This window comes from Phaenicophaeus curvirostris, chromosome 12, assembly GCF_032191515.1.
Source record: "Phaenicophaeus curvirostris isolate KB17595 chromosome 12, BPBGC_Pcur_1.0, whole genome shotgun sequence".
NCBI classification, from domain to species: domain Eukaryota; kingdom Metazoa; phylum Chordata; class Aves; order Cuculiformes; family Cuculidae; genus Phaenicophaeus; species Phaenicophaeus curvirostris.
In genome coordinates, this window is record NC_091403.1 from 406878 (window position 1) to 431881 (window position 25004).

Here is a 25004-nt window from a genome sequence, read left to right on the forward strand (position 1 = left end):
CGGTACCTCAAACACGTTGGAAGAGGCACAGGAGCGTCCTCTGCCCTGGGAAAAGCTCCAAGGCTCAACTGTTGTCCCAGATAAGGAGTGAGAAACAGCAAAACAGCCCAGTGCCTCATGCAAAGCGTGAGCAGGCTGCAATGGGGGTAGCAGAGACCCAAGGTCTTCCCCCCTCAAAATGAAATCTCTTTCCTCTCTGCAAATGGCAGAACCAGTCCAGGGAGCAGAAAATGAAAGGGTAGCAGGTACAGGATGCAGAGCCCAGAAGGAGAGGGACATTATTGTAACCACCGTCCAGGCAGCCGGACCTCGCTCCTGGCTATCCTGGCTCCTGCACCAGTGACCTTGCTTGCCTGAGGGTGAGAAAGAGAAAACTGGGAAACTGTGCAAAACCACTAGATTGTCTACAGGTGGTCATCGTTTCGAGCCCCACCTTGATTTCACAGCTGGTCACAACTTGTTTCTATCTCCAGGACTTAATTAATCTCCTCCCCAGCACCTCCTTGATGGTCGTGGGCACCTCCCAGCTCTTACTGCCTCTCCTGTGGGAGACACTGCAATTCCCATCCTCTGCAGGCAGGACAGCGTCTTTGGAGCTGTGTGTGTGTGATGTTGTGGAGGGCAGCTGGGGAAATGCTGCCCATCCCCATGTGTGAAGAACTGCAGAGGAGGCCTGGATGCTGCTCTGAAGATGAAGATTGTAGAATCATGGAATGGTCTGGGTTGGAAATACCTCAAAGCCCATCCAGTTCCACCCCCTGCCATGGTCAGGGACACCAGGTTGCTCCAGGCCCCATCCAACCTGGCCTCGAACACCTCCAGGGATGGAGCAGCCGTGACAGATGTCCCAGATGCTGTTTTCCAGCTGGCAGTTGGTTGGACCATCAGAGGTTCCATGTGCTGAAGCACATGCTGCGGCGCTTTGGGAAGGGAGAGGCTGCTTGGTGTGATGTTTGTGGGGATTTCAATGGGATGAAGGAGCCACAGGATGCTGGGACGTCAGGATGCTGCCACCATGAAGCTCGGAGGGGTGGCCGTGCAGGCGGGGGGCTTCTCTCTTGCCCAACAGCAACATGCCAAGCTGCAGGCTGGCAGTGCCGCAGTGGCCCTCCCGTCGTTGCCCCAGCACAATGGTCACAGCAGCAATTCTGCTTGTGGCGGGTGTTCTTCCTGCTGTGTTTCCTCCGTGTGGGCGCCCAGGGCGGCTTCCTGGGGGACTGACAGAAACCCGCTGCTGCTTCTGACTCCCGGCCCTTCGTGTCTGCCTTCCCGAAGTCTGTAGAAAGTAAAAACCAACCTAAGCACTAAAAAACACTGCGAGGTTCCTCTGGCTTTTGATAATTGCCACAGGAAACAAATATTCCTGGTCTCCATCAGGGCACGCTCGCTCTGGGTCTTTCTGGCATGACTGGCAGGGTTATTTTGGGGACTTACCCCTGTGCTGTGGGGGTGAAGTTGTGGTGAAGTGCGGCCCCCCTGGGCACCAGGTAAAGCCCTCGCTGTGCTGAGGACCCGACCGTGCCGAGCGCTGGGGGTGGGTCAGGGGGTCTCCCTGTGGTTTGGCAGGGCTGGGTGTGTTCCTTGTCTCCAAAAAACACCCTTTAAGACAACGTTATAAATAAACTAATTTTTTAAAATTAAAAAGTGTTTTCCCCCTCCTGCTTCCTGCAGGAGCTGGCAAGGATGGGGCTGCCTGGCTTAGCAGCTCGTTACGCAGCCTTACAAAAAGAAACAGGCGCTTTGCTGCTGTCTGTGCGAGAGCTTGAGACGCAAACCCACTGCACCGCTTGCAAACAGCTGCTGCTGCTAAAAGCCCTAACCTAGAAAGTAAGGAAACACAAAGCCGATGCTCCCAGGGGGATGTGCACGTTTCCTCCCCTCCAACACCCCTCGTGCAGGGAAGCCAAGCGGCCAGGCAGGGGTTTCATAGAATCACGGAATGGTTTGGGTTGGAAGGGACCTCACAGCCCCCCCAGTTCCCCCTCCTGCCATGGGCAGGGAAACCTCCCACGGGACCCAGTTGCTCCAAGCCCCATCCAACTGGGCCTTGAACCCCTCCAGGGATGGGGCAGCCACCCCTGCTCTGGGAAAACCCGTGCCTCACCAGTTTACTTGACTAAAGGAGCCACCTTGGTGATGGTGCTGGACCTGGAGCTCCTTGGGATGTGCTGCAAGACCCTCGTGCACCGGGGTGGCTGAGTTTAGGGTTGAATTCCCATGGGAAAATGCTACCAGGTAGCCAAGCACCGGGGAGGCTGGGGCTGGAAGAGGGCAGCAGAGACAAGGGGCACCAGGGCAGGGCTGGTGGTTCCCCTCACGTCCACCCAGGTGCGGAGCTGAGGAAGCGGTGGGGACCGGGCACGAGCAGTGGTGGTTAAGCCGATGTGGCTCACGTTCCCCGAGGGCTGCGGCACCACCCGAGGGAGCAGAGGGGCTGGTTTGCCCAGGGTGCCGGGGACAGAGGGCGGCACAGGGGCCAGAGGAACCGGGGTGCCCGTGGTGGAGCATCTCGACCCCATTGCAGGTAGAGGGATTGGGATAAACGGGATGGAGCATCTCGGCGCTGGTGCAGGTGGACGGACCAGAGGGGTGGGATTCCCGGGATGGAGCATCCCGGCCCCACTGAGGATAGAGGGACCAGAGGGATGGGATACCCGGGATGGGATACGCGGGATGAAGCATCCCGGACGGAGGGACTGGAGGGACCAGGATGCGCGAGATGCAGCATCCCGGCTGCGGTGCGGATGGAGGGACTGGGGGGTCGGGATTCCCGGGATGGAGCATCCCATCCCGCCGCAGGAGGGGGAGCGGAGGGGCCGCCGGTCCCTTTAAGGAAGCCGAATCCCCGAAGTTTATTAAAGTTGAGAAAGTTTCTCGCGGAGGGGAGGGGGGCGAATGATAACAAGCCATCCCCCTCGGAGGGAGCGGGGGGCGGCGGGGGCGGCGCCGGCGGGGCCCGGGGCCGGCGGGGGGCGGGGAGGGGGCGGGCGGCCCCGCAGCTGCGGCTCGTTGGCTCCGCTCCGCCCGGCCTTAACGCGGCCCCGGGCGCCGCATGTGAGCCGGGAGGGAGCCCCGCACCGCCCCCCGCACCCCGCGCACCCGCACCCACCATGAGCACCCTCGGCAAGGACGGCGAGCACGGCGGCGGCGGCGGCGGCGAGGAGGAGGTGAGCGGGGACCGAGGGGACGGGGCGGCGACCGGGAACCGGGGCGGGACGCGGAGGGGATGGTGCCCGGGGAGCCGGGGGCCGGGGCAGCGGGGCTGGAGGACCGGGATGGAGCGGGTGGACGGAGCGGGGAGCGGCGGGGGAGCAGCGGGACGGGGCGCGGGGGCTGCGGGGACCGGGGGCGCGGACGGAGCTCCGGGTAGAGCGGGGCCGGGGGCGTCGGGGCCGTCGGGGAAGCGGGGCCGCAGCGCGGCAGCGGCGGGGTGCGGGCTGGAGCGGCTCCGGGAGCGGGTCCCGCTGCCGTCGGGGCGCCCCGTGAGCCCCTCCGAGCCCCGCGTCCCCCGAGCCCCGCGCGGGGTGCGGCGGGTCCCCGGTCCCGGGGGCATGAACCGAGGCGCGGGAGCCCTCGAGCCGCTCCCCACGTGCTGGAGCCGCCGTCGGGGGCTGGGACTGGGATTCTGTGGGACGCGGGGCTGGGAGGGTCGCTCGTCGGTGGCCGCACGCCGATCTCGCAGCCCTGCGCTCGCCCTCCGGCTGTCGGGGCGCACGCTGGCATCGCCGCCGTCGCGGCCCCTCGGCCCTCGAGCGGGCGCAGCGGGGCACCGGCTGGGAGACGGCCCCGGACAACCCCCGCCTCGGCAGCGTTTGCTGCAGTCCCGCACCCTCGGGACCCGGGAGGTGCTCTGCCCCCTCCCTTCGCTCTCCTCCAGCGCCGTGCGCTCGCGCCGCCGCAACATGGCGCCTGGCTCGCTCCAACACCCACCAGGGCCCTGGCCCCGTGCACCCGCTGCCCCGCGGCCGTCGTGCCCACTGGGCTTTGACCACGGGGCGGGGGGACCTGGGAAATGGGGTAGGATGGATCAGCGGGCGGTGGCCGCAGCGTTTCGCTCCCCTGTGCGCAGCGGGGCTGATGCGGAGCGATGGGACGCGGCTGCGATGCTCCTGGTGCCACATCCCAGCCCCGTGGGTGGCACCGCTGCGGGTGGGTTGGGAGATGGGGCACCTGGGGCCTGGTGCCCTTTCCTCGGTGTGGGGAGGCTCGGTACCAGGGGGTTTCATGCGATGCGCATGCATGCGCAGAGGACTCGGTGAGGCTCCTTGATCCAATTATTCACTGGCCTGCAAAGCTCCTCGAGGTTGATGTGGCTTGGTGCATCCCAGTGCTGCTGCTCTGGCTGGTGCTTGGCAGGTGGCAGCCGGGTGGTGGTTTGGCAACACTGGGTGATGGAGGGTGTTGCGTTTTAGGAGCCTGGGAGCTCTTTTTGGAAGCCACTCCTTCCCGGAGTGGTGCCTGGTGGCTGGAAAACCAAATTAAGGATTGCGTCGCTGTGGAACAGGGAAGAGTAGAACAGAAGCAGCCTCCGATCTCTGTTTTGCTCTCCCTGGCTGCGTGCAGGGAGGGGAACGGCCCGTCCCATCCTGCTGGGTGGTCTGAGCCTCACTGGGTGCAGCGAAGGGCCAGCAGCCCTGGAGGTGGCTGGGCACGTTTGGGAGAGGGGCGTCCCGGTCGGCGATGCTGTTGGGAAGCCCTCTCTCTGCTCAGATCCATCACAAATAACGCTGTGGGTGCTCATACAGCCTCCTGGCTGACCAGGAGCCGTTCCAAACCACAGAAGAATCTGATGATGGCACAAGGAGTGACCTTGTGTTCGGGGTCCTGGCGTGGCCTGGGGGGGCTTAATCCCACATCTTGCCCTGCTTCTTGCCCCGAGCTCCCCTTGATACAGAACGATAAATGCATTTAGGGTACAATTGCATCCCTCAGTCCCAAATTAAGCTGGAGGACGTGCTGGAATATCTTCCCACACTGTGATAACACTGCTGGATCCTGACGCTGCGGACGTTCCTCCATCCCCCAGCCTGCTTCGCCGCCCCCCTGAGTGCTTGCAGAAGGGTGCCATGCGCCCCAGGTACGGGGGCGAAGCTCCTAAATTCAGCCTTTCCCTTTATCTTATCTGCAAGCCCTGGATCTCGCAGCCCCTTCCTGCGCGGTGACACGAGGAGGACAGGAATGCCTCTCCCTCCTCTCGAGGTCGTTAGCGGGAATGTTAAACAAACAGGGCCGAATGTCAGTCCCTGCTGTTCCTCACCAGACACCTCCCCGCTCTTGTTCCCTCCCCGCTCGCTGCTATCTGCTGTTTGGTTTTCCAGGCAGCTGTGGTTCTGTGGGACGGCCCGTGTCCTGGTGTTCCCGAGCGGTAGGTGCTGCACAGCCCCGCTGCGGGCAGAGCTCTTCCCAGCAGCCGCAGGAGCTCACCCGCTCGCTGTGGGCACCGCGCGTGGTGTCCCCGGCCGTGCTGCGATGAGGACGCTGTGCACGGCCTTGGGTGGCTGCTCCGAAGTGTTGCTTCTCCTCTGGAAGCTAATTTTTGCTCTCCCGGGAGGTTGTAGGTCTATGGGGAGCGGGGGGAATCTGGAGCTGGCTGCCTAGGTGCCTACAGCAGGCAGCTGAGGTCTGTGGTTATCCTTTATTTTGGTCCTGTCCCCCCAAACGATGGTGTGGCTGGTCCTGAGGGTTTGCATGCAGTTCCATGGCTGCTGCTGTCATGGTAGAGCTTGGACATCATGGGCAGCTGAACGTGGAAAGTGTCAAATGCGAGGTGGTGCAGAGCCCAGATGAGGATCAGGAGAAGCCCTCTGTCTAGGCTCTGCCTGGAGTGGGTCCTCACCCTGCTGGTCCGTGGCAAGACTGTGGATTTGCCCTGTGAGGGTAGGCAGAAGGCTCTCGGCTCCCAGACTGCTGCCTCAGTAGCGAGTCCTTCATCCTTTCTTACCTGTTGGGTGCCGGGTCTGCCAGAACCACCCAGGGAAGCCGCTGGTGAGCAGCCGCTGTTATGTGCTGGGTGTCTGTAGCTTCATGGACTGGTGCCAGGCATCTCTTGATTTCTGTAATCTCTGCTTGAGTGGACCAAGATACCTCTTGCATGCATGGATTCTGGTGCTCTGATGTGAAATAAATACGGTTGATATCACTATTGCAGTCAAACGACGCTGTGGTGCGGCTCTTTGCTGCAAAGAACTTGAGGGGGTAGTAGTTACGGTCACCATTTGCTCACGTACTTTGTCTGGCTGAACCAAGACTGTACTTTAGAGCTGTTTCATGCATCAGGGAAGTTCCCTCAGTGTTAGATGCAGCTTTCTGTTGGTGACAGATTGTTGGCTGAGCAAATACCCTGAAGTCACCATGCACGCAGAGGTTCTGGGAACTGGTGTGTTCCCAGACCTCCTCTTGATCCACCAATAGGCTGCTCTCGCTGGCGGAGGGATGTGGGAATCTCCCCGTTATCTCCTCCTGTCCCGATGCCTCTGTAAATACACTGGAAAGGAGCTTCCTTCTCCTTTCTTGCTCTTTCAAATTGAAGTTTCAGACATGAGTAGGTTTCTTTGAGCACCCGTAACCCAACTGGTCCCCATGATGGAGTCACTATTCTTCCTGCTACTGCCTGTGGAGCTGCTCCTGGAACGAGACCCAGCTGCAGAAATGAGTTCCTCCTTGGCTAATTTGAGGAGTTGCTTAGCTGAGCTTTCCCTACTTGGCCCCAAAACAAAGGGGTTGCTGGTGGCGCCCACAGAAGCTGTGAAGGGCCAAACTCAACGGTTCCCTTGCTAGCAAAGGTCTCAGCAAAGTAGGAACGAAGCCCTTGGAGATAGCTGGAAGGTAGCTGAGAGTGGTTCAGGTGTGGTTGTCCTTCCTCATGCCTCTGCTAGAGGAACTGGCACTGTGAGAAGTCAGGTTGCTGGAACTGCTATTAGAAGGCTTTTGGAGCCAGAAGATCCTTTGGGCTTGCTGGTCTTGGTCATGCCAAGTCACGAAGACTTTGCTGCTTGGATCATGGAGAAATGTTTCTGGCTGTCCTGGACCTCAGAGTGCCTTAAGTGAAGGCTTCAGCTTGAAGCCTCACCAGGGCTTGAGTGTGGAAGTGAGGTGGTCAGCATCTCCCCTGTGGTACTCGGGACCCTCTCTCCAGGAGTACCAAGCACTGGCTGGGACCCAGTGGCCTTCTGCGATCTGGAGGTGGTCAGCATCAAAAGCGTGTTCCTAGGGATGCCTGCGCAGTCTTACCCATGTGGAGGATCTCCAGCCCTGCTGTGGTGCTCAGAAGAGGCTTTGGAAATGCTCCACCTCCTGGTTTGGGGTGTAAATTCCCTCCTGTGCTGCAATGTATGTGATGATGGGTTTTTCTGTTAGTGTGGGGTGAGGTCTCGGTGTGTCGCTGTGTGTCAGAAACTGTTGGCCTAGAGACCTGTGTCCCTCCCATCTGCTTTCACGGGTTGGAGCCAGGGTCTTTGTGAAGGTGTGACTCTCTCCGCGGTCAGGGTGACACTCCAATAAACACTGGCAGCAGCTGAGACCTGCTGCAACCTTTAAGCTTGTCATCACCTGGGTTTTGTGGAAGACTTGCTTGATGTTGGGCCATGGAGATGCTGGGCATGCTCCGTGGGGCTGTGGCACGGCCAGCGTTGTGATGGGACAGATCTGAGAAGATTCGTGTGCCTCTGTGGCTGTCCTGGCTCTGTGAGCAGAGGAGGACTGAAAGGTGCTGAGGAACCTGCCTTGTGGTGGAGCAAAGCAGAGACAGGTGTTTGCTTGGGGACATGGGAGGAGAAGGTACTTTGTGAGGGTCCTGCAGCCAGACCAGTGTCTTCTGCTCAGGGCAGAGGCTGGTAGGAACTCATCTCCCCTCTGTGTCTCCTGCCAGCAGAACAGGGCGCAGGTGGAGGGAGCTGGTTTGCAGGTTTCCCTGCCACCCCAGGGTAAGGTCTGTGGCTCCAGCTGATGGTGAAAGGCATCTGCAGGTCCCCAGACATCAGAGGGTGGCAGATGTGCTGCTGGGTCCCTGGACTGGGTGCTTGGGCAGTGAGCTGGGCGGTGCGAGGGTGGATGTGAGCATCCTTCAGTGGGTTGGCTGTGATCTTCATGCACACCTCCTACCTTAGCAGATGCCAGGCTGTGGTGGCAGCCTGGGGATGCTCAGCCAGCGTCTCCCTGAAATGGAGAGCTCCTCCGTCCAGACAGCAACCCCTTGGGAGCCCCAGCACTGGCCTCTACTAATGCTCCAACAGCTTTGGGCACCTGCTGTGCCCTAGGCTCCTCTGGGTGCCATCCTTCCCACCAGATCCTGCAGGGGCCCTGGGGACAGGACCTGATAGTGGGGAGTCTCTGTTGGGCCACAGCAGCGCTTCCTTGTGGGGCCACGAGCTATTCTTGGGTGCTGCCCCATCCTGCCTCGACTTATCAGTGCTTGTGTGCTTCCTGCTCCCCCTCGCCCAGCGCCTTCCTGCCCCGACCGCGGGGCGGCTGAGCCCCACTGCCACCGCCCTGCTGGGGACAGTGGTGCTGGGGAGCGGCTGAGGCCTGGTGGGGACAGCGATGCTGGGGAGCAGCTGAGCCCCACTGCCACTGCCCTGGTGGGGACAGCGGTGCTGGGGAGCGGCTGAGCCCTGGTGGGGACAGCGGTGCTGGGGAGCGGCTGAGCCCCAATGCCACCGCCCTGCTGGGGACAGCGATGCTGGGGAGCAGCTGAGCCCCAATGCCACTGCCCTGCTGGGGACAGCGATGCTGGGGGGTGGCTGATCCAGCACCTGGAACGCCCCAGCCCTGGGGACAAACGCGTGTGCGCTGGGGCTGGCTTGTGGTCAGCCTGCCTTCCTTCCCTCGGGGTGAGCAGGATGCTGGTCCCTGAGTGCCTTCTGTGCACAGGCTGATTTCAGAAGGAAATGCCTCAGCCCTCCTCTGCCTCAAGCTCTGGGGGAGGTTTGAGGCCATCGTCCCCTCTGGGGATGGGAGAGCGTCTCTCCCGTGGGGGAGATGCCCTGCAGCTGTGGCTGCTCTGCGATTCCTGGCTGGAGCAGCTCCTGGGCTGATCCTGTGCTGGGGCTCAGTTCTGCCCTGAGGACCTCGGAGCTCTGCCAGGGCTGGAATTGCAAGCCGGCAGTCAGCTCTGGCAGCCTCTCTGCTGCTGGGGAGGGGAAACTGAGGCACGAAGTGGTGAAGGAACCTGTTAGCCAGCCCCTTCTCCTTGGAGGCGCGCTCTGTGGTGCTGAGGCTTTCCTGCTCAGCTGCCCCCAGCTCAGCCCAGCCGTTCCTCTGCTCTTACTTTCCCCTCTGTGGGGTTTCTTGGGGGTTTGATGCCCTGGGCTGGGTTCACTGGCGCAGCGGCAGGAGCCCCACAGCCCCATGTGGGGCAGTGGGATGAAGATATTGTCCTGATTTTAAGCCCAGCAGTGGGGCTCTCAATTGTATCCCTCCCTGCAGTCCTGTTTTGTGAGCTCGCCTCCCTACTTTTTGCTGCGGTGCCTTATAAGTCCTGGTCCCGGGACAGCAGGCAGCCTCGCTGCATTCCAGCGACCTCGTGTCAAGTGGCCCGAGCTGTGGTGGCCAAGGCCAGGGCTCGGTCAGTGGCCCCAGGTGCCTGCTGGGGTGTTCTCCATTGGGAAGAGCCATAGCCCACGCACCTGAGCTGCCAGGACCTTGGGGTGGGCGGCTGGAACGGGCACGGGGATGCTGGGCAGAGCTTGTCCCTGGCTGCAGCAGGTTGGCGCAGGGCTCCCTTCTGCTGGTGGTGCAGGAAGGAGGCTCGGTGGGCGTACTGGTGTGGAGTGGGGAGATGGGTTGTCTCCAGGGTGCAACGGCACGGGCCTTCTTGGAGAGGAGGGGTGTCCAGCAGCACTGAGGGGTGAGCTGCTAGAGCACGTTCCTGCCGTAGTTGTTCTTTGATGTTTCCTGACCACTGGTGGTGAAGGTTTGTGTGGTCCAGGTGCTGAGAGTGTGACCCTGGGACACAGCCAGTTTTTAGGTGGCTACAGGTGGGCAAAAGCAGGGCTGTTGGTAATCGTAGGATCTCAGAATGGTTTGGGCTGGGAGGGGACCTCAACACCCATCCAATTCTGCCTCTGCCGTGGGCAGGGACACCTCCTACTGCATCAGGAGGGGGCTCAAAGCTCCATCCAACCTGGCCTTGAACACCTCCAGGGACGGGGCAGCCACCCCTGCTCTGGGCAACCTGGGCCAGAGCGTCCCCACCCTCACTGCAAAACACTTTTCCCCAAGATCTCATCTCAATCTCCCCTCGAAACTGTTCCTTGTCCTGTCCCTGTGCTCCCTGATCAAGAGCCCATCTCCAGCTTTCCTGGATCCCCTTTCAGCACTGGAAGCTGCTCTAAGGTCTCCCTTCTCTTCTCCAGGCTGAACAACCCAACTCTCCCAGCCTGTCCTGCAAGGGCTGATCTGGCAGGAGAGGAGTCTCTGCCTTGCTGGTTTGTGGGAGGATTCGGAGCAGCCTCGTAACAAAGCCCCAGCGCTGCAGAGCTGTCGGAGGAGCCTCGCTGGGTGCTCATGCCTTTGCATGATATGACCTGACCCTTGCTGGGCTGCGAGGCAACACTTGGCTCTGTGAGGCACTGCAAGCAAGAGGTTTTGCTGAAAAGCAGGCGTGGACGTGGGTGCTGCGAGACCTCTGCTACCTTCTGGCAGCGCTGGGGGAGGAAGAGGCAGGTGTTACCGTGTGGCTCCTTTAGCGCCTCGGTGCTGAGGAACCGGGTGCCTCTCCTTGGGACAAACAGCTGTGGAGCTTTAGAGCCACCAAGAACTCGAGCACTAAATGAGTTTGTCCTTGAGCCTCCCTCCTCCCGCGTGGGAAGCTGTGCTGGGATCCTCCCTCTCCGCGATGGCCTCGATGGTCTTGTCCCTCCTGGCACAACTCCTGTTTTCCATGGCTCTCCTCCATCTCCGCCGGGTGTTTGGACCAGGGACATCCTGGGGGCGTGGGGATGGGGAAGCGTTTTCCACAGGGAAAATGTGACCCCACTGGGCTGTCCTCGCGAGAGCTGCTCCCTGCCCAGCTTCTCCCCATCCCCGTGTCTGGTCTGGATCCAGGGCCTGGGCGAGGTGGGGTCACTCTCACCCGGTGTCTCATCTCGAGTGGCAGAGTCTGACAGTGAGCATAATGACAAGGTGTTCCTGGATCTACTGTGTCTGCCTCAAGCTCCTGCTGAACGTGCAGGCTGGCTGAGGCAGTTCCTCATCCTGGATGCTTGAGTTCCTAGATGGATGGTTTGCCCTGTGGCTCTTCCAGGTGCTCTGTGGGGAGGTTGGATATCCGCATGGATCTGGTGTTTGGTGACAGGGACTTGAAGGAGGACAAATATATGCAAGCAGAAGCCTTCCCTGTCTTGGCATGTTGAGTGCAAGGCTGGAAGCCTGGGTTCATGAGCCCCGGGTGATCCTGCAGGACTGCAAAGGGGTGACAAGGAGTCTGTTTGGTTAATCCACTGGAAGATGCTTGTCTGGACCCTGCTGCCCTCGTCTCCAGTTCCCTCTTGTTGGGAGCAGGGGGAGGGCCAGGGCTGCCCACAGTTCATCAGGTGCTCAGACTGGCAGGTTGCCTCCTGCTTTTCTCCTGTGGGATAACCCAGATCTCTGTTGCGTTCTGATTGCTGCTCATCCCATGTTTATGCCTGGTCTCAGAAGTGATCTCCCCTGGCTTACCCCAATCTGTCTGTCAAACGAATCGCTTGGGTCTCTCACCAGCCTCACCCTCCCTTCCCTGAATAACTTGGGCTCACTTCCCCCTTACCCTTTTCTAGGTCACTTATGGATGTGCAGAATTTCAGAGATCATGGAGTGGTTTGGGTCAGAAGGGACCTCAAAGCCCTTCCAGTTCCACCCCCTGCTATGGTTGGGGACACCTCCCACTGCATCAGGTTTCTTGAAGCCCCATCCAACCTGGCTGTGGGTACCTCCAGGGATGGGGCAACCACAGCTTCTCTGAAATCTGCCTGTGATCTCTGAAAACCAACCACTTGGTCTCATTGCTTCTCACAAGCTCTTCTGAGCAGCGACCTTCCTTATTTTGTCTTGGTACCCTGGGGAAACCTTGTTTGAAGATGTTAGCTGGCCGCATTTGGGATCGCCCAGGCTTTCTTTGGGGCAATGGCAACCCTTGGTGGGTGCTGTGGGTTGTCTGGGATCCCCTTTCCCATGCCGTGCGTGGTTACAGACCGGACCTGGAGGCCAAGGGAAGCTTTTGGCCTGTGAGGTGTTTCTTGCTCCTGCCCTTGGCAGCAATTTATGGGACTGGCATTAGGGGCTTGTTCCCTCTGACAAAGACTGTTCTTGGACACCCGCATTGCTCTGTTTGGGCTGTTGTAAAGGCTCTGAGTAGCTGACTTCTCCTTCCCCGAGCAACCATGCATCTTCCATTCTGTCACGCCTGTCGCAAGGACTTACCCAGCAACACATCACGGGACCACTTAGAGACCCAACAGGGAAGCAGATTTCTATCTGCTTGGAAGAAACATCCATTCTGGGGTATGAGCACACTCGGATCCTGAAATATTGAAAAGGGCTTGTGCTTTCACGTGGCTGAGGCACATGTGTGCCACCACACTTGACGCAGTCCTCCCCTGCAAGAGATGGCCCTGCGCCTTCTGGGAATGCACCGCAGGTGCCCCACGCAGCTCTCGCTGAAGGACAAGTACTGAAGCCTTGGAGGCAGCCAGCAAGCCAAGAGCTGGTGCCATTGCCCGCTCCGTCTGGGCAGGAGGTGGCCCTGGAGTGGTGCATCAGGGCGATCAGATGGGCTGGGCTGGGTGGGGAGACTGTAGGGCTGAGTACAGGCATGGGAATTGTTTGTGCCGTGCTGCAGACGGCGTCTGGCTCCTCTAGGCAGGGTGAAGCCAAAGCTGTGGTGTGCGGTAGGACCGTCCGTACTGAGGGACCAGGGAACAAGAAAGATGCCAGTGTTGGAGGGAAGGGTGCTCCGTGGTTGTGTTCTGCAGCGCTCTTGAGAGACACCAGGCTGGAGAAGGGCTCTGTGCGCTTTTAGGGGCTGGTGGCAGCCCTTAGTCTCAGCATGAAGGGAGAGCAAGGGGGTGGAACTGGGATTTGAGGTCCCTTCTGACCCAAACCATTCTATGATTCCATGATTGTGCTGCTTCCTATGGAAATAGGAAATGCTGGCTGACATCCCCCAGTGGCGATAGAAGGTGGCTGTGATGGTCTGGCTGTTGAGCAGCATTGAGTTGTCCCAGGCTGTGAGCCATTAGCGCTGTTTCTCCTTCCTATCTGTTCATGGTGAACTATCATGGATACCTCTGCAGCCTGTCTACCAAACTCCTCCTCTGGTACTGTGTTTTTGCTGAGTGCATGTGGACCTGGTACCTGACTTCCACAGCTTGGAAAGACCAACAGCCTTCATGGACTTGGTGTAGCACAGCAGGACGAATGGGTAAGAGGCGATTAAGGAGCAACTTCTGAAGGGTGTGATGTGTGTTAGTGACAGAGCTGAAATAGACCCAAAAATCATCCTCCCAGTGATGTTCTAGGGTTCTTGCAGAAGTTTAGAAAGTGTGTCTGTGGTGGTGAAGTGTCTTTCAGAACTGAGGTCCAGACTGTAGGGCTGGTGGCCACACACTGTGCTGTTCTGCTGGAGTCTGAAGTTTTGTAAAGGTCTGGATCCTTTGGGGAAGGCAGGAAGGGGCTGGGTATGTTTTACCCTGAGCAATGTTCCTGTAATGTAGGGAAGGGTTAGTGCCTGCAAGGTGTCCCACTCTCGTTGGACACAGCTTCTGGACTGTGCTCATTACTTCTACTTTTGTACTAAGCATCTCTTTTCAGTAGACCTTGTTGACCTCTCTCCTAGGTAAGGACGCTGTTTGTCAGTGGCCTTCCTGTGGACATCAAGCCCAGAGAGCTCTACTTACTCTTCCGACCATTCAAGGTAAGAAGGTAATCAGACTTTGTCTTTGGTGGGAAAGATGCTTTCTTGTGGCCAGCTTTGCATCACAGATCTCTGTCAAAGGGAGGCAAGGATGAAGTGGGAATGTAGGCTTTCGCTCAGGGAAACTGGTATGTGTGGTATCCTGTGTGTTTCAGCTGGGTAACCTCCCCTGGAGCCTGTTGAAAGCTTGGTGTCTCCAAGCCTGCTTGGTCAAACCTTCCTCGAGAATGTGTCCTGATCCCTTAATGGTCCACCCTTCACTAGATAATAGGTTGTCCTTGGGGGAAACGGGGTTCCCTTGTTTGCACCCTTTTAGCATAGGGTGCTTGTCTTGGGAGCCTTGATGAAGAGCTGGAAAACGGGATTTCTTCCCCAAGGACCAGAATGGCTGAGATACCTGCTCTGTCCTTAGGCACTAGCCTCAGTCTGGTGGGAAAGAGGAGCAGTGTGAATGTACCTCCTCCTGCTGAAAACCCTGCCTTGCCAAGGGTTTGGTGCTGCAGGAACTCCTGGAGTCATTCCATTGTGTCTTGGTTATAGCTCGGCTCCTTCAGGAACCTGACACTGACTTGCTTTCTTCCCTTCTCCAGGGTTATGAAGGGTCACTGATCAAGCTAACTTCAAAGCAGGTACCTCCTTCTTCCAGCTTGGGTGGTTTCGGCTTTTGATAGAAAACCAGAGGTGCCTGGGGAGGGGGGATGGGGACCACTTCACTACGTAAAGCACTGCCTGTGTCCAGCGGCACACATACAGCTGGGTTCTGCTCACCTGCACTGTCCTGGTGGCCCCAAGCTCTCGGCTTGTGCTGAATGACTCCTTCTCCTACTGCTGCCCAGGGCCATATGGACTGGGTGAGACCTGATGCTTTAGCTGGTGCCAGAAACCTCCCCCAGTCACCTTCTAATCAAGGCAATGGTTGCCCCAGCAAGGGCTGTGCTCCTATCCGTAGGAATTTTGGTGTGGTGGGAGCAGACACAGAGCAGGAATCTTGGACTGATGGCCCAAGGCAGTTCAAGCTCAGCTTGAAGTCCCTCTGAAGCTTTATATGTTCTCTTCTGCTTGCTGTAAGCTGTCTGGGGTGGAAGGGATGCCAGGGCGGCCTGAGGAGCTAGAAGAGGCTTCCAAACTGAAATCTGTGTTGTTTCTTTTAGCCAGTTGGCTTTGTGACCTTTGACAGCCGGGCTGGTGCTGAAGCAGCAAAGAACGCCTTGAACGTGAGTAACTGATGTGCCGGGAGGTCCTGGGGAAGGCTGGGGGTCACCCACCCACCTGGGGCTGTGGGCTAGAGCGCTGCTGGGCTTGGCCATAACACAGGAAGGGTCAGGGTGTCCCAGCTGGGCCCCCGAGCGTGGAAGGTCAGTGGTCCTGCCGCATCCCACCACGGAAGCAGGAGATGTGTTTGAGGCTGACATAAGCCTGAGCAAGCGGATGCACAGAGGTGCAGTTCCTGACCACTGGAACGCTTCTTGGGGGAATGTGCTAGTGCCTCTGCCTAGACTGGCAGCAGATGTAGCAGCACCACACGTAGGAACTCCGGTAGAGATGGGGTTATCCCAGCTCCAGCAGACAGATGTTTCTTGACCAGCTTCAGAAGCCATCACTGCTGTTGAGCTGCATGTAAGGAGCAAAACTGTCCCTCATATTCGCAGAGGTGGTCCTAGGGCAGCTAAACATAGAAATACAAGTGTGTGGGAGCTTGAGTGTTGCAGAGAGGTGACAAAAATCTCTGCAGTGTGATGGCCTTTGTTTCTTGGTTGGGCTTTGCTTCCTTTTTGCAGCCTTTCTTGGACTGGAAGCTTCACCTCTGAGAGATTCCTGTGCTTTCTTCTGTGACAGGGCATCCGTTTTGACCCAGAGAACCCCCAGACCTTGCGGTTAGAGTTTGCTAAAGCGAACACAAAGATGGCCAAGAGCAAGCTGATGGCTACGCCAAACCCCACCAACATCCACCCCGCCTTGGGCGCACACTTCATTGCACGGGACCCCTGTGAGTATGCTGGGATGCACCTTGAGGTAATGGTTGATCCAGCCTGGGAGATGCCCAGCACTGGGAATGCTGTCAGGGTGGAAAGGAAACGGTGCCCGTGTGTGCTCTGGTGCAACCTGCCCGGGTCAGGAAGGCCAGCGGGTTGGGGTTGCAGGAGAATAATGGGCGTCTGGTAAGGACAGAGGTGCCCACTAGAGGTGCTGGGAGAGCAGAGCTGGGTTTGGTAGCTCGAGATCCATTAAAGTCCTTTTAAGTAGGTGTGAAGCAGAAAGGACCAGTCCTGTGGAGGCACCCTCAGCCTGGTAGAGCGAGCGGCCCTGCTGAGGCTGTTGGGTGGTGCCGAGTGCCCATCCTGTGGCACCAGATGTGTGCTGTGTGTCTGCACCAGCCTGGCCAAAGCCCCTGTGGGGTGCTGAGCAGTGATGGAGTGTGTTCCTGGCCTCGTCTAGCCAGGCTGGAAGGCTGGAGGAGCAGTTGTATTTCAAACCTCGCAGGGCTGGTGCTGCAGAGCTGCAGTTTGGGGTTGGAAATCCAAAGCCTGCCCATGAAGGGTTGCAGGAGAATAACAGACATCTGATGAAGATTCTGGACAATGCTAGAAGTGTTGAGAGAGCAGAGCTGCGTTTGGTAGCTTGAACAACGCTGTTAAAGTCCTTTAAAGCACCTGTAGGTGTGAGGTGGAAAGGACTGGCTGGGTCAAGGTGCTGAGCTGCTGTCACCTTGTCTCCTCCTGTCCAGATGACCTGACTGGAGCGGCTCTTATTCCCGCATCCCCTGAAGCATGGGCTCCCTACCCACTCTACACCACGGAGTTAACCCCTGCCATCCCTCATGCTGCCTTCACGTACCCGGCGGCCGCCGCTGCGGCTGCTGCTCTTCATGCTCAGGTGAGTCTCTCCCCGCATCCCGGGCCGGGCTCCAGGCTCTCTGCTCTCCCCTGCCCCAGTGCTCACTCCCAGGGGTCTCTGCTTGGCTGCTTTGACCCTGGCCTCTGCACCTTGGCTCCTGGGCAAAGCCTTCTCCTGGCTGAAGTGCAACCCCGGCCCTGAGTGAACCCCAGGGAAGAGGTCGAGTGCCGCCAGAGTTGAACGATGACTTCTGACCCTGCAGGTCCAGCCTGCTTCCCTGATAGAGGCAGGCAGAGAGGGGAACCTCAGGGCTCGGTTTCTGGCTGGCTTTGGTGGTCCCCGTGACCAGTGGTGTGGGGCTGCTGGGAGGAAATTCTGTGTGCGAGGAAGTCACATAGTGCTGAAACGTCCTCCTGCGAGTCACAGGGTTAGTTTAGTGCTGAAGCTGAGGAGCTCAGCTGGAACCCCCTTGGGCCACGCGACTCAAATACTCTTGAAGCTGGAGGAAGGTGTCCCGCAGGAGGCGAGCGGTCAGAGCCTTGCTGCAGTGAGGAGCTCTGGGTGGTGGCGTTGGGCAACGGAGACAGGCTAGAGAGGGTCACTCTGCATAAGCCTGTGGAGGTGCTAGTGCACCCAGCTCCCTGGCGTCCCAGGGAACGCTTGCTGACAGCTGGAGGCGTAGGGATGCCTGTACTGGTCTGCCACTGGAATGCTTTCATGTGCAGAGACCAGCAACCCTGCTGAGCATCAGGTCCCTGAAACCATGGAAATGCAAAGAGAGAAAGCCAAAATGGAGACATGTCCTGATTCCAGGTTAAGGTGCTTGGCTTGGAGCACTTGTAGAGGAGACCTGGAGCCCTGTTCCCTGCTTTTCTGGGTGCTACCAGCCTGCTGCAGCCTCTGCTCCCATAGGAGCGCTGTGGGGGGCAACAGGGGCCTGGGCTTCAACCCCAGAGCATCGGGGCTCAACCTCTGCTCTCCCTGCCCTGCCAAGCAGGGTGCTTAGCTTCGCTCTTCCCTGCTTAAAGTGCAAGGATGAAGAGCTGTGTCCCTTCACCTTGTCCCCCTGCCTGACGGTCAGCTCGGCTTGTCCCTTGGCATCTTCTTGCAAGCGTTTTGCCCAGCTTCAAGCCAAGCTTGTTTCCCAAATGCGATTTGGAGGCACCAGCTGGATGCAAGCTCCTGGCCTTATCTGTGCTGCCCATCGTGTGCTCGCAGGCCTATTCTGCTTTTGCCCTTCCACTGGTGAGCTCCTGCTGGGCTGAAGCTCCTGCAGAGCAGGCAAGAAATATGTGGGGCCCAGGACAGGACCAAGTGCTCGTTTGTTCTTCAAGGGCCTCCAGAGCCAGGCTGCTCTTCCAAGTAGGTTGGAAGTGTTAAGCTTGCTGGTGTTCTCTAAAAATTATTGATGGCTCCCAGAGCTACAGGAGTATTTGAGTGAGTGTGCTGTGCTCCTGGGCAGCCCAGGCGAGCAGATGTCTTCTGTCCCTTGTGTGTAGGGTGGTGATGCTGAGGGCTGTTGCCACTTGAACTGCCCCTGGCAGAGAGAACCGGGAAAAATCCCCTCTGTCCTGGCTGAGGTGGTTGAGGGAGCTGAAATCATTACTGTGGGTCTTTTGAAGATGGTCATCAGTGACTGTGTGTGGACCCTGAGTGTAAGGGTTAGACATCAAAACTTTATGGTCAGGAGAAAACCTCTGCTCTCCTAAAGCAGAGGGTGTCAAAGAGGTCTTTGGGCCTGAAGAGCGACCCTGTAGGACCTCCTGCCTGAGGAGCTCCATGAGTGATGTGCCCCTGTTCATTAGGGACCCAGCGTAGCACCCCCAGGCCGTGGCCATGGCCAGACCCAGGTCTCCTCTGAAGAGCAGCAGCCGGGCTGACTGAGCAGTTACAGCTGCTCCTCGCTGTGTCGTGCTCGAGGCGGTGGTGACCTCGCAGGGAGACATTCTGGCGCAGTATATGTTACCAATAAAGTTTTATGGGGTTAAACATTACTCGGGCTGGAGCTGCCGGTGCTCTCAGCTGGAGCCCTCGCAGAGCTGGGCAGGGTGGAGCGAGTCTCCAGGATGACTTCTGCTCGCAAACTGGGCTAAAAGCTGTAACCTTGGTCTTGGTGCACTGAGCCCTCTGCTCTTGCTGGTGGGGCTGGGTCACCTTGTGGAGGTGTGGGGTTGTTCTCCAGGACAGCAGCAGGTCTTCCTCCTGAGACTTGGACGTTCATGGGTTTGGCCAGAGTTGGAGCAGCTCTGTAGCTCTCAGTCCTGGAGCAGGTGTGGAGTTAAGGCGGCAGCCAAGCTTGGGAGCTTGTTGCAAAAGATTTAAACCTGAAGTGCTCATCCCCTCACAGCTCTGTTCAAGCCTTGTAGAGAGCGGGAGAGGAGGTGGCCGCCCTCTGTGATGCGCCCGTGCAGCCTCCCGAGGAGCTGCCCCGAGGGCTGGCAGGAGGTGGCATGGGGCCGGCCTGGCCTTGGCTCGTCCGCTGGGAGCTGTTGGTAAGCTGCTCGCAGATGGGGCCGATGGCTGCTCTCATTGCCACCGTGCCATGGTGATGCTGCTGGGAGGCTCCAGGCTGCTGTAGATGAGACCGTGGCCTGACCCTGCGCTGCTAAGGGCCGCTACCTGTGGGGACTCCACTGACTTTAAGATTGTCCCATCTGCCTTCCCTCTCTCAAATCCCTCCTTTGATGTCCCTAGTGAACTCCAGCCATGATGCCAGCGCAGGCTAGCCCTGAAGCTCAGAGCTGTCCCTGGAGATGGGACGCCCTAGTGATGCCTTATTGCAGCTAGTGGAGTGGCTGTTCTGCAGCTCCTTTCCTAGAAGTGTTAAGCATGATGGCAGCCACGTCTGGGAAGACTGGTAAGGTAACCATCTCTCCTCCAAGGTGCACCATGGGATTTGCAAGCTTCTGCCCATCTCTGTAGCCCGTATCTCCTTGGCAACCCAGTGCATGGGCCTCACGCTACCCACCCACCAGAGCCTGGGGAATGAGATACCAGGCCTTCTTTCTAACCCACGTCTCCAACTTGGCAGCACACGACATGGCGCACACAGCATGGCACCATCTTACATCAACTCCTCCAGCTGAGCCAGGCTCGGCCAGGTCCCACCGGTGGGAGGGGAGCAGCCCGGTTGAGCTGAGGCAGAGGCACCCCTGCCGCTCGGCCTGAAGGAAACCCGGTTTCTCCCCAACCACACGACCCTTTGAGGGCAACCAGAAATACACCTTGACCTCACTCCTGGCACACGGTGGGGGAGGTGAGTGACGTGGTAGCGATAGCACACGACTAAATTCTAGCGGGCACCTTAGACAACAGCACTTGGCGGTCACTTTGTTCCAGAATTGCCTACCGGGACAGACCCTGCCCTCCATCAGGGGTCTAATCTCACCTCTTTCCTCTCCAGTTACTGGAAATGGAGCAAGTTCCTGCCCGGAGCTTGGCTTCTCTCTTGCGGCCTGAAAGCACAGGCAGGACCCGGGTCTTGTGAGCTGTAAGGGAGGGAGAGATGGGAGTGGAGCTGGAAACTGGGTGCTTGGGAAGAGGGAAGGTGGCCTGGTACTGGCTGGTAGGGAGGATAGCTCCTTGCAATGGTGCTGGGCAGACTTTTTTTCCTCTGTGTGGTACTGATGTTTGAGAAAGAAGTCATGGAAGATGGGGGGCCCGGGTCTGCCTTTGCCGTTGGAAGACTGGGAGGTCCAAAGATGTGCAGAGTCCTTTTTGTAGGAAAATGGGTAGAGGTTGACACAAGCGTAGTAATGATGATACAGTGAGTCTTGGACTTGGTGAGCGATTTCATTGGTTACCTGGGTGATGGAGTTGGGCTGCACGGCATCTCTGATATGAAGCCAGTTGTTTTGGAGCACCTCTAAGCCAGGCTTTGGGTGGGCGGTAGGAGACACCAGGGGCTCCTGAAGACACCATTGATGCTCCTGAAGCTCCTCTGCAAAGATGGTGCTTGTAAGAGACTAGGATGATCTGTTGGGTACCCAGAGACTGTCTGTGGTAGGTGCCTTCAAGGCAGGGAGCAGGATATGGCCGAGAAGCTCACAGGTACTGGTACTTCTGGGGCTGGGCTGCCCAAGGTGCCCTCAGAGCCTCCACGTTGTGGCTGCTGGCAGCAGCCTTGTCTGGAGGCTTTGAGGAGATGGTGGAAGAGGTGGGTCTCTGGAGAAGAGACCTGCCTGAGCGAGTAGTGGGTGACAGGAGCAGTCCTGGGTCACAGCTGGGTGGTGGTGTAAGAGCAGCCCAGCAGCACCCTGGGGCTTCCCAGCGCTGAGTTGAGGCAGAGCCCATCGATGGAAGGGGAGGTCAGTGCTCAAAAAAAGCTTTCCCTCTGATTTTCTGGCTCAGAGTGAGCATCCTGAGAGGTGGCTGCTGTTGTGGTGGGTGCGGGCAGGTCCCAGTGGCTCTGAGAACTGGGGATGTGGGAGGATGTGCTGGTGTGGGCTCAGGGGCTGTGCTCCTCCTCAAATACTGTCTCCTGTTGGGATGCTTCTCTTTGGGCAAGTGACTGCCTGGGTGCCACCAGGCTGGCTGAGCCTGTGAGGTGTCCCCATGAGCTGTAGCTTGAGCTGCCTCATGGCCCAAGGAGGTACAAGACAAAGGACCCCCCTTGGAAGGCCCCTCCTGAGCAACAGGATGGATTGGTGCCATCTTCTTCTCTGTGCCTGCTCAACTTGCCTGCCAGCGTGTCAGAGCCTTGGCCTGTACCCAGGACCATCACATCTGCAGGAGCTCCCACCAGCCTCCAAGCTGAGCCCCTTGGGCTTCAGGACCGTGCGGGGGGATCACCGTGTGCCAGGCTGGTTGGGTTTGTGTCTACAAGCATCAGAGACCTGTGGGAGGAAGGCGAGGAGAGATGGTCCATCAGAAGCGGAGGATTTTCTGTGCCAGAGCTATGAACAGCACCTGTTTTGGGAAAGAAAAGCAGGATTTCTTGTTGAAAGTGGAGGTGCTGGAGCCTCTGGCCAGGCTTGGAGTGGGGTGTGGGGCAGAGGTGGGCTCTGGCCCCCTGAAGAGGGGATGCCGAGCCACCAGGCTTGAGGAGCAGGGTGGGGGGTGGCTGTCTTGCACGTGCACAGTTGCTGTGCTCGCACTCAGCCCTGCGTGGGATGGAGGTGGCTCTGGGGGTTGTGCGCTCGCAGCCATGTGAATGCAGAGGGAGTTTCCTGTTGCTGCTTGGCAGGGGGAAACTACTTCCAGCTGTGAAGGGGAGCTGTGTGGGAGTGGGAGATGCTGCCTAGGGAGGAGGACAGCTGGCTGCTGAGATGTGGCTCTGCTGAGCAAGCACCTCCTAGTGACAGGGCTGGGGGAGCAAGGAACCCTCGTCCTCGCAACGGAGGCTGCTCTGGTGGCCCCGTAAGTTGTCCGTGATGCTGCTGCCTGCATCAGGCTGTGAGGCATCTCTGCTGCTGGAGAGCTTTGCAGTAAGGTTGGAGTTGCATGCGCCATCCAGCCTTGCCGGAGGGGCCTGGTAAGGGGAAGGAAAGCCCATTGTGGCACTGGTACCCAGTACTGAGGCTGAGCTCTCTGCTCACCGGCTGGGAAGGGAGGAGAGGGGAGAGGGCTGATGGCTGCTGTGTCTCAGCTTCCGTCGCACACAGCAGCAGGACCAAGCTCTGCTGGCTGCTCCTGCTGCTGGGTCTGTGCTCAGCCAAGTGGCACAGACGCAGCTCTCGCTGCTCTTGGGCATGAAGCTGCTAACTCAGCCCAGCCTGACGTCCCCGTCTTGCAGACCAAATGGAAACATCTGGATGTCTGATGCTGTTCTACTGCACATCGGCAGCTTGCTGCATCTACTGACAGGCTGGAAAGTGTCTATTCAGTTCCTGTTGCTGTGTCTTCCCGCTGAGTCCCCGTCCAGCAGCCCTTCTTTGACACCGAGCAGTGGATGTGGCAGCAGTGACCTGCCAGGGAAGCCTCCAAGTCTTGCTAGTTTGCAGCTCTACCAAGTCCTTCCTGTGAAGTTGTCTGCCTGGAGCCTCTTCTGGTGGCTTAGGAAACTCTATGGTTCTCCTCTTGATGGATGAGCTGGTTCTTATCCTTTGTGTCATGCAGAGGTGGTCTGGCTCAAAGGTGTGGCCTTGAGATGCTTTCTTCCACTGTCTGAGGGCAGAGTGGCCACTGCCTTGGGGTGCTACCTGCCCAAAGTAAGCTTCCTCTGCCCTGCCCGAGCCTGAACAGGTAGGGAAATGTAAACTTGAGGGGTGTGTGGGAGCGAGCTCCTCCTTGTACACACTTCTGCAGTGGTGAACTTCATAGCTCGGTGGCAAGGAGCTTTCCCATCTTGAACAGGAGCGTTCTGTGTGTGGTAGTGAGCTGGGAGAGAACTTGGGGGCTGTCTTCTGGCTATACCAATAGGTGGAAGTTACTTGAGAAGCTGAGGCAAGCCCTGAGATGGGATGTTCGCTTCCTTCTTGGGCGTGTGGGATCCTGCTGTGCTCCTTAAGGAAGGACCTGGCTGAGTCCCAGTGCCTGGTGAGCCAGACCTTGTCCTTGCAGGACCCACTGGTGCTGGCGAGTGTGGGGCTGGCACGCTGGGCAGGGCTGGCGCGGTGCAGCTCAGGTTGGGATGCTGCTCGAGTAGTGTTTGAGGCTCCTCCTGGTGCCTCCTTTCCCTGCTGGAGTCGACTTTGAGCAGAGCAACTTGTATGTGGTCTGAAGGAGCTGGAGGTTTGGGCTCTGGCTGGGATAATCCTGGATCACGGACTTCTGGCGTGGCTTTCTTTTCCAGATGCGCTGGTACCCTCCCTCTGAAGCTACCCAGCAAGGATGGAAGTCTCGTCAGTTTTGTTAGTTCATTAGTAAGTAACTCATTTCTCGTGGAGATGAGTCCTTGTCGTGCTTGTCCCTGGGCTCATGGGGAGGAGGGTGGGAGCTCGGGCTCAGCTCACTGCATCCTGAAGGATGCAGCTGGGTTCCTTCGGTGGGTGACAGTGCCGAATCCACGCCAGCAGGAGCAGGGAGCCCCCTGAGCCCTGGGGTGGGGAAGGGGCTGTGGGTGCCGCTCTTGGGGTGGGTCCTGGTGGCCCGCTCACCGCCGCTCCTCTCCCACAGCGTCTCCTCGGCTTGTGCTCCTCTTCCCTGCCTTTCCGTGGAGGGCTGTGCCAGGGACGATGGCTCCGACTCCTCTCGGTTTGGTTTGCGGCCAGCAGACAAGGCGCCCAGCACGCTCCCCTGGGGCTGCCGGCATCCCCCCTCCCAGGACTGTGAAGCCGCCTCCATCCCTTGCTCCTTCCCTCCATCCCTCTCTCCGTCCCAGGGCATCCTCCCGGACCGAGCTGTGTGGAAACCCAGCTGGGGGCTCGCTTCCAGGCTCCCCCCCAGCCCCGGCGGCTCGGCTGAAGGCAACGAAAGGCAATGGGTTTTGCATGTTTTCTGGCATGAATTAAACACTTAACTTGTGTCTGTGTGAGTGTAAGTTTGTTTGTTCTAGCGTTTGTGTAACCGTTAGCAACGGGCCACGGCCCGATGGATCGATCCATCAAGGTTTGCATCTTGCTTCAGTGAAGACTTGGCTTTGAGAAACACCAACTGTCCTTGTCTCACCCCTCTCTCACCGCCTTCCTCTCCCCAGTATGGCCAGAAGAATTTGAAACATGTATTTTGTTGGTTTTTTTCCAAGTTCGATGCACTGGGTTTGTGTTCTCAGCCATTCTCCTCCAGTTTTAAAGTCAGGGTTGTTATAGTATTTTTTTTCCTTCTTCAGACTTCTATATATAGAACGCCTGTAAAATAATATCGAACCTTTTTCTTTCCACCTCCTTCCGATTGGAGAGCATCCAGTCCTGCCCAATCATCCGCCATCCTTCTGGGAATACCGAACAAAAAAAAAAAGCTACGAGTATTTTTGTACCATGTGGAATAAGGAAATATTTATGCATCATAAAGAATTTCTTGTGTGTTTGTGTGCAATTAATTATTATTATTATTATTAAAGAGAAATTGTAATCCTGTAAGATAAGTTAATGTTTAGTTAAAAAGCTTGAAAGAGAAGGGTTGTGTTCTGTAACGATGACTCGGTCAGGCAATAGTAAATGAGAAATTGTGCAATTTTTGTTTTAGCATCTTATTGCTTGGTATTGAAGTGCTTTAAGTATTCTATGACCATGGCTGTCTCGCTTGTACTAAGAGTTGAGAATGAGTTGCTCTATCATTGCTGATCCTATGAGAATGTGAAACTGGATAATATATGAAATGCAACAACGACAAAAATATACCCAGAGGCTGCTGTGACTCTTTGTGTTGTCGTGTTGTGTCTTCCTGGGGGATGCCCTTCCCC

General features: G+C 57.9%; 1 protein-coding gene across 3 annotated transcripts; it reads left to right on the top strand.

Moving 5' to 3' along the window:
• Nucleotides 1–2974: 2974 nt before the first annotated feature.
• RBPMS2 (RNA binding protein, mRNA processing factor 2) lies at nucleotides 2975–24949 on the top strand. Of its 3 annotated transcripts, XR_011338322.1 has the most exons (9): nucleotides 2975–3167; nucleotides 13811–13888; nucleotides 14479–14517; nucleotides 15040–15102; nucleotides 15725–15875; nucleotides 16614–16762; nucleotides 19418–19580; nucleotides 23457–23526; nucleotides 23780–24361. XR_011338322.1 is itself a non-coding variant. In XM_069867216.1 (8 exons), exons 1-7 carry the CDS (start codon nucleotides 3111–3113, stop codon nucleotides 23517–23519), a joined length of 600 nt encoding a protein of 199 aa, XP_069723317.1. In that variant the 5' UTR covers nucleotides 2975–3110; the 3' UTR covers nucleotides 23520–23526; nucleotides 24432–24949. The 3 variants fall into 3 exon arrangements, 2 of the variants coding, with proteins under 2 accessions (XP_069723317.1, XP_069723316.1); XM_069867216.1 differs by lacking the exons at nucleotides 19418–19580; nucleotides 23780–24361 and adding an exon at nucleotides 24432–24949; XM_069867215.1 differs by lacking the exon at nucleotides 19418–19580.
• The last annotated feature ends 55 nt before the right edge of the window (nucleotides 24950–25004 follow it).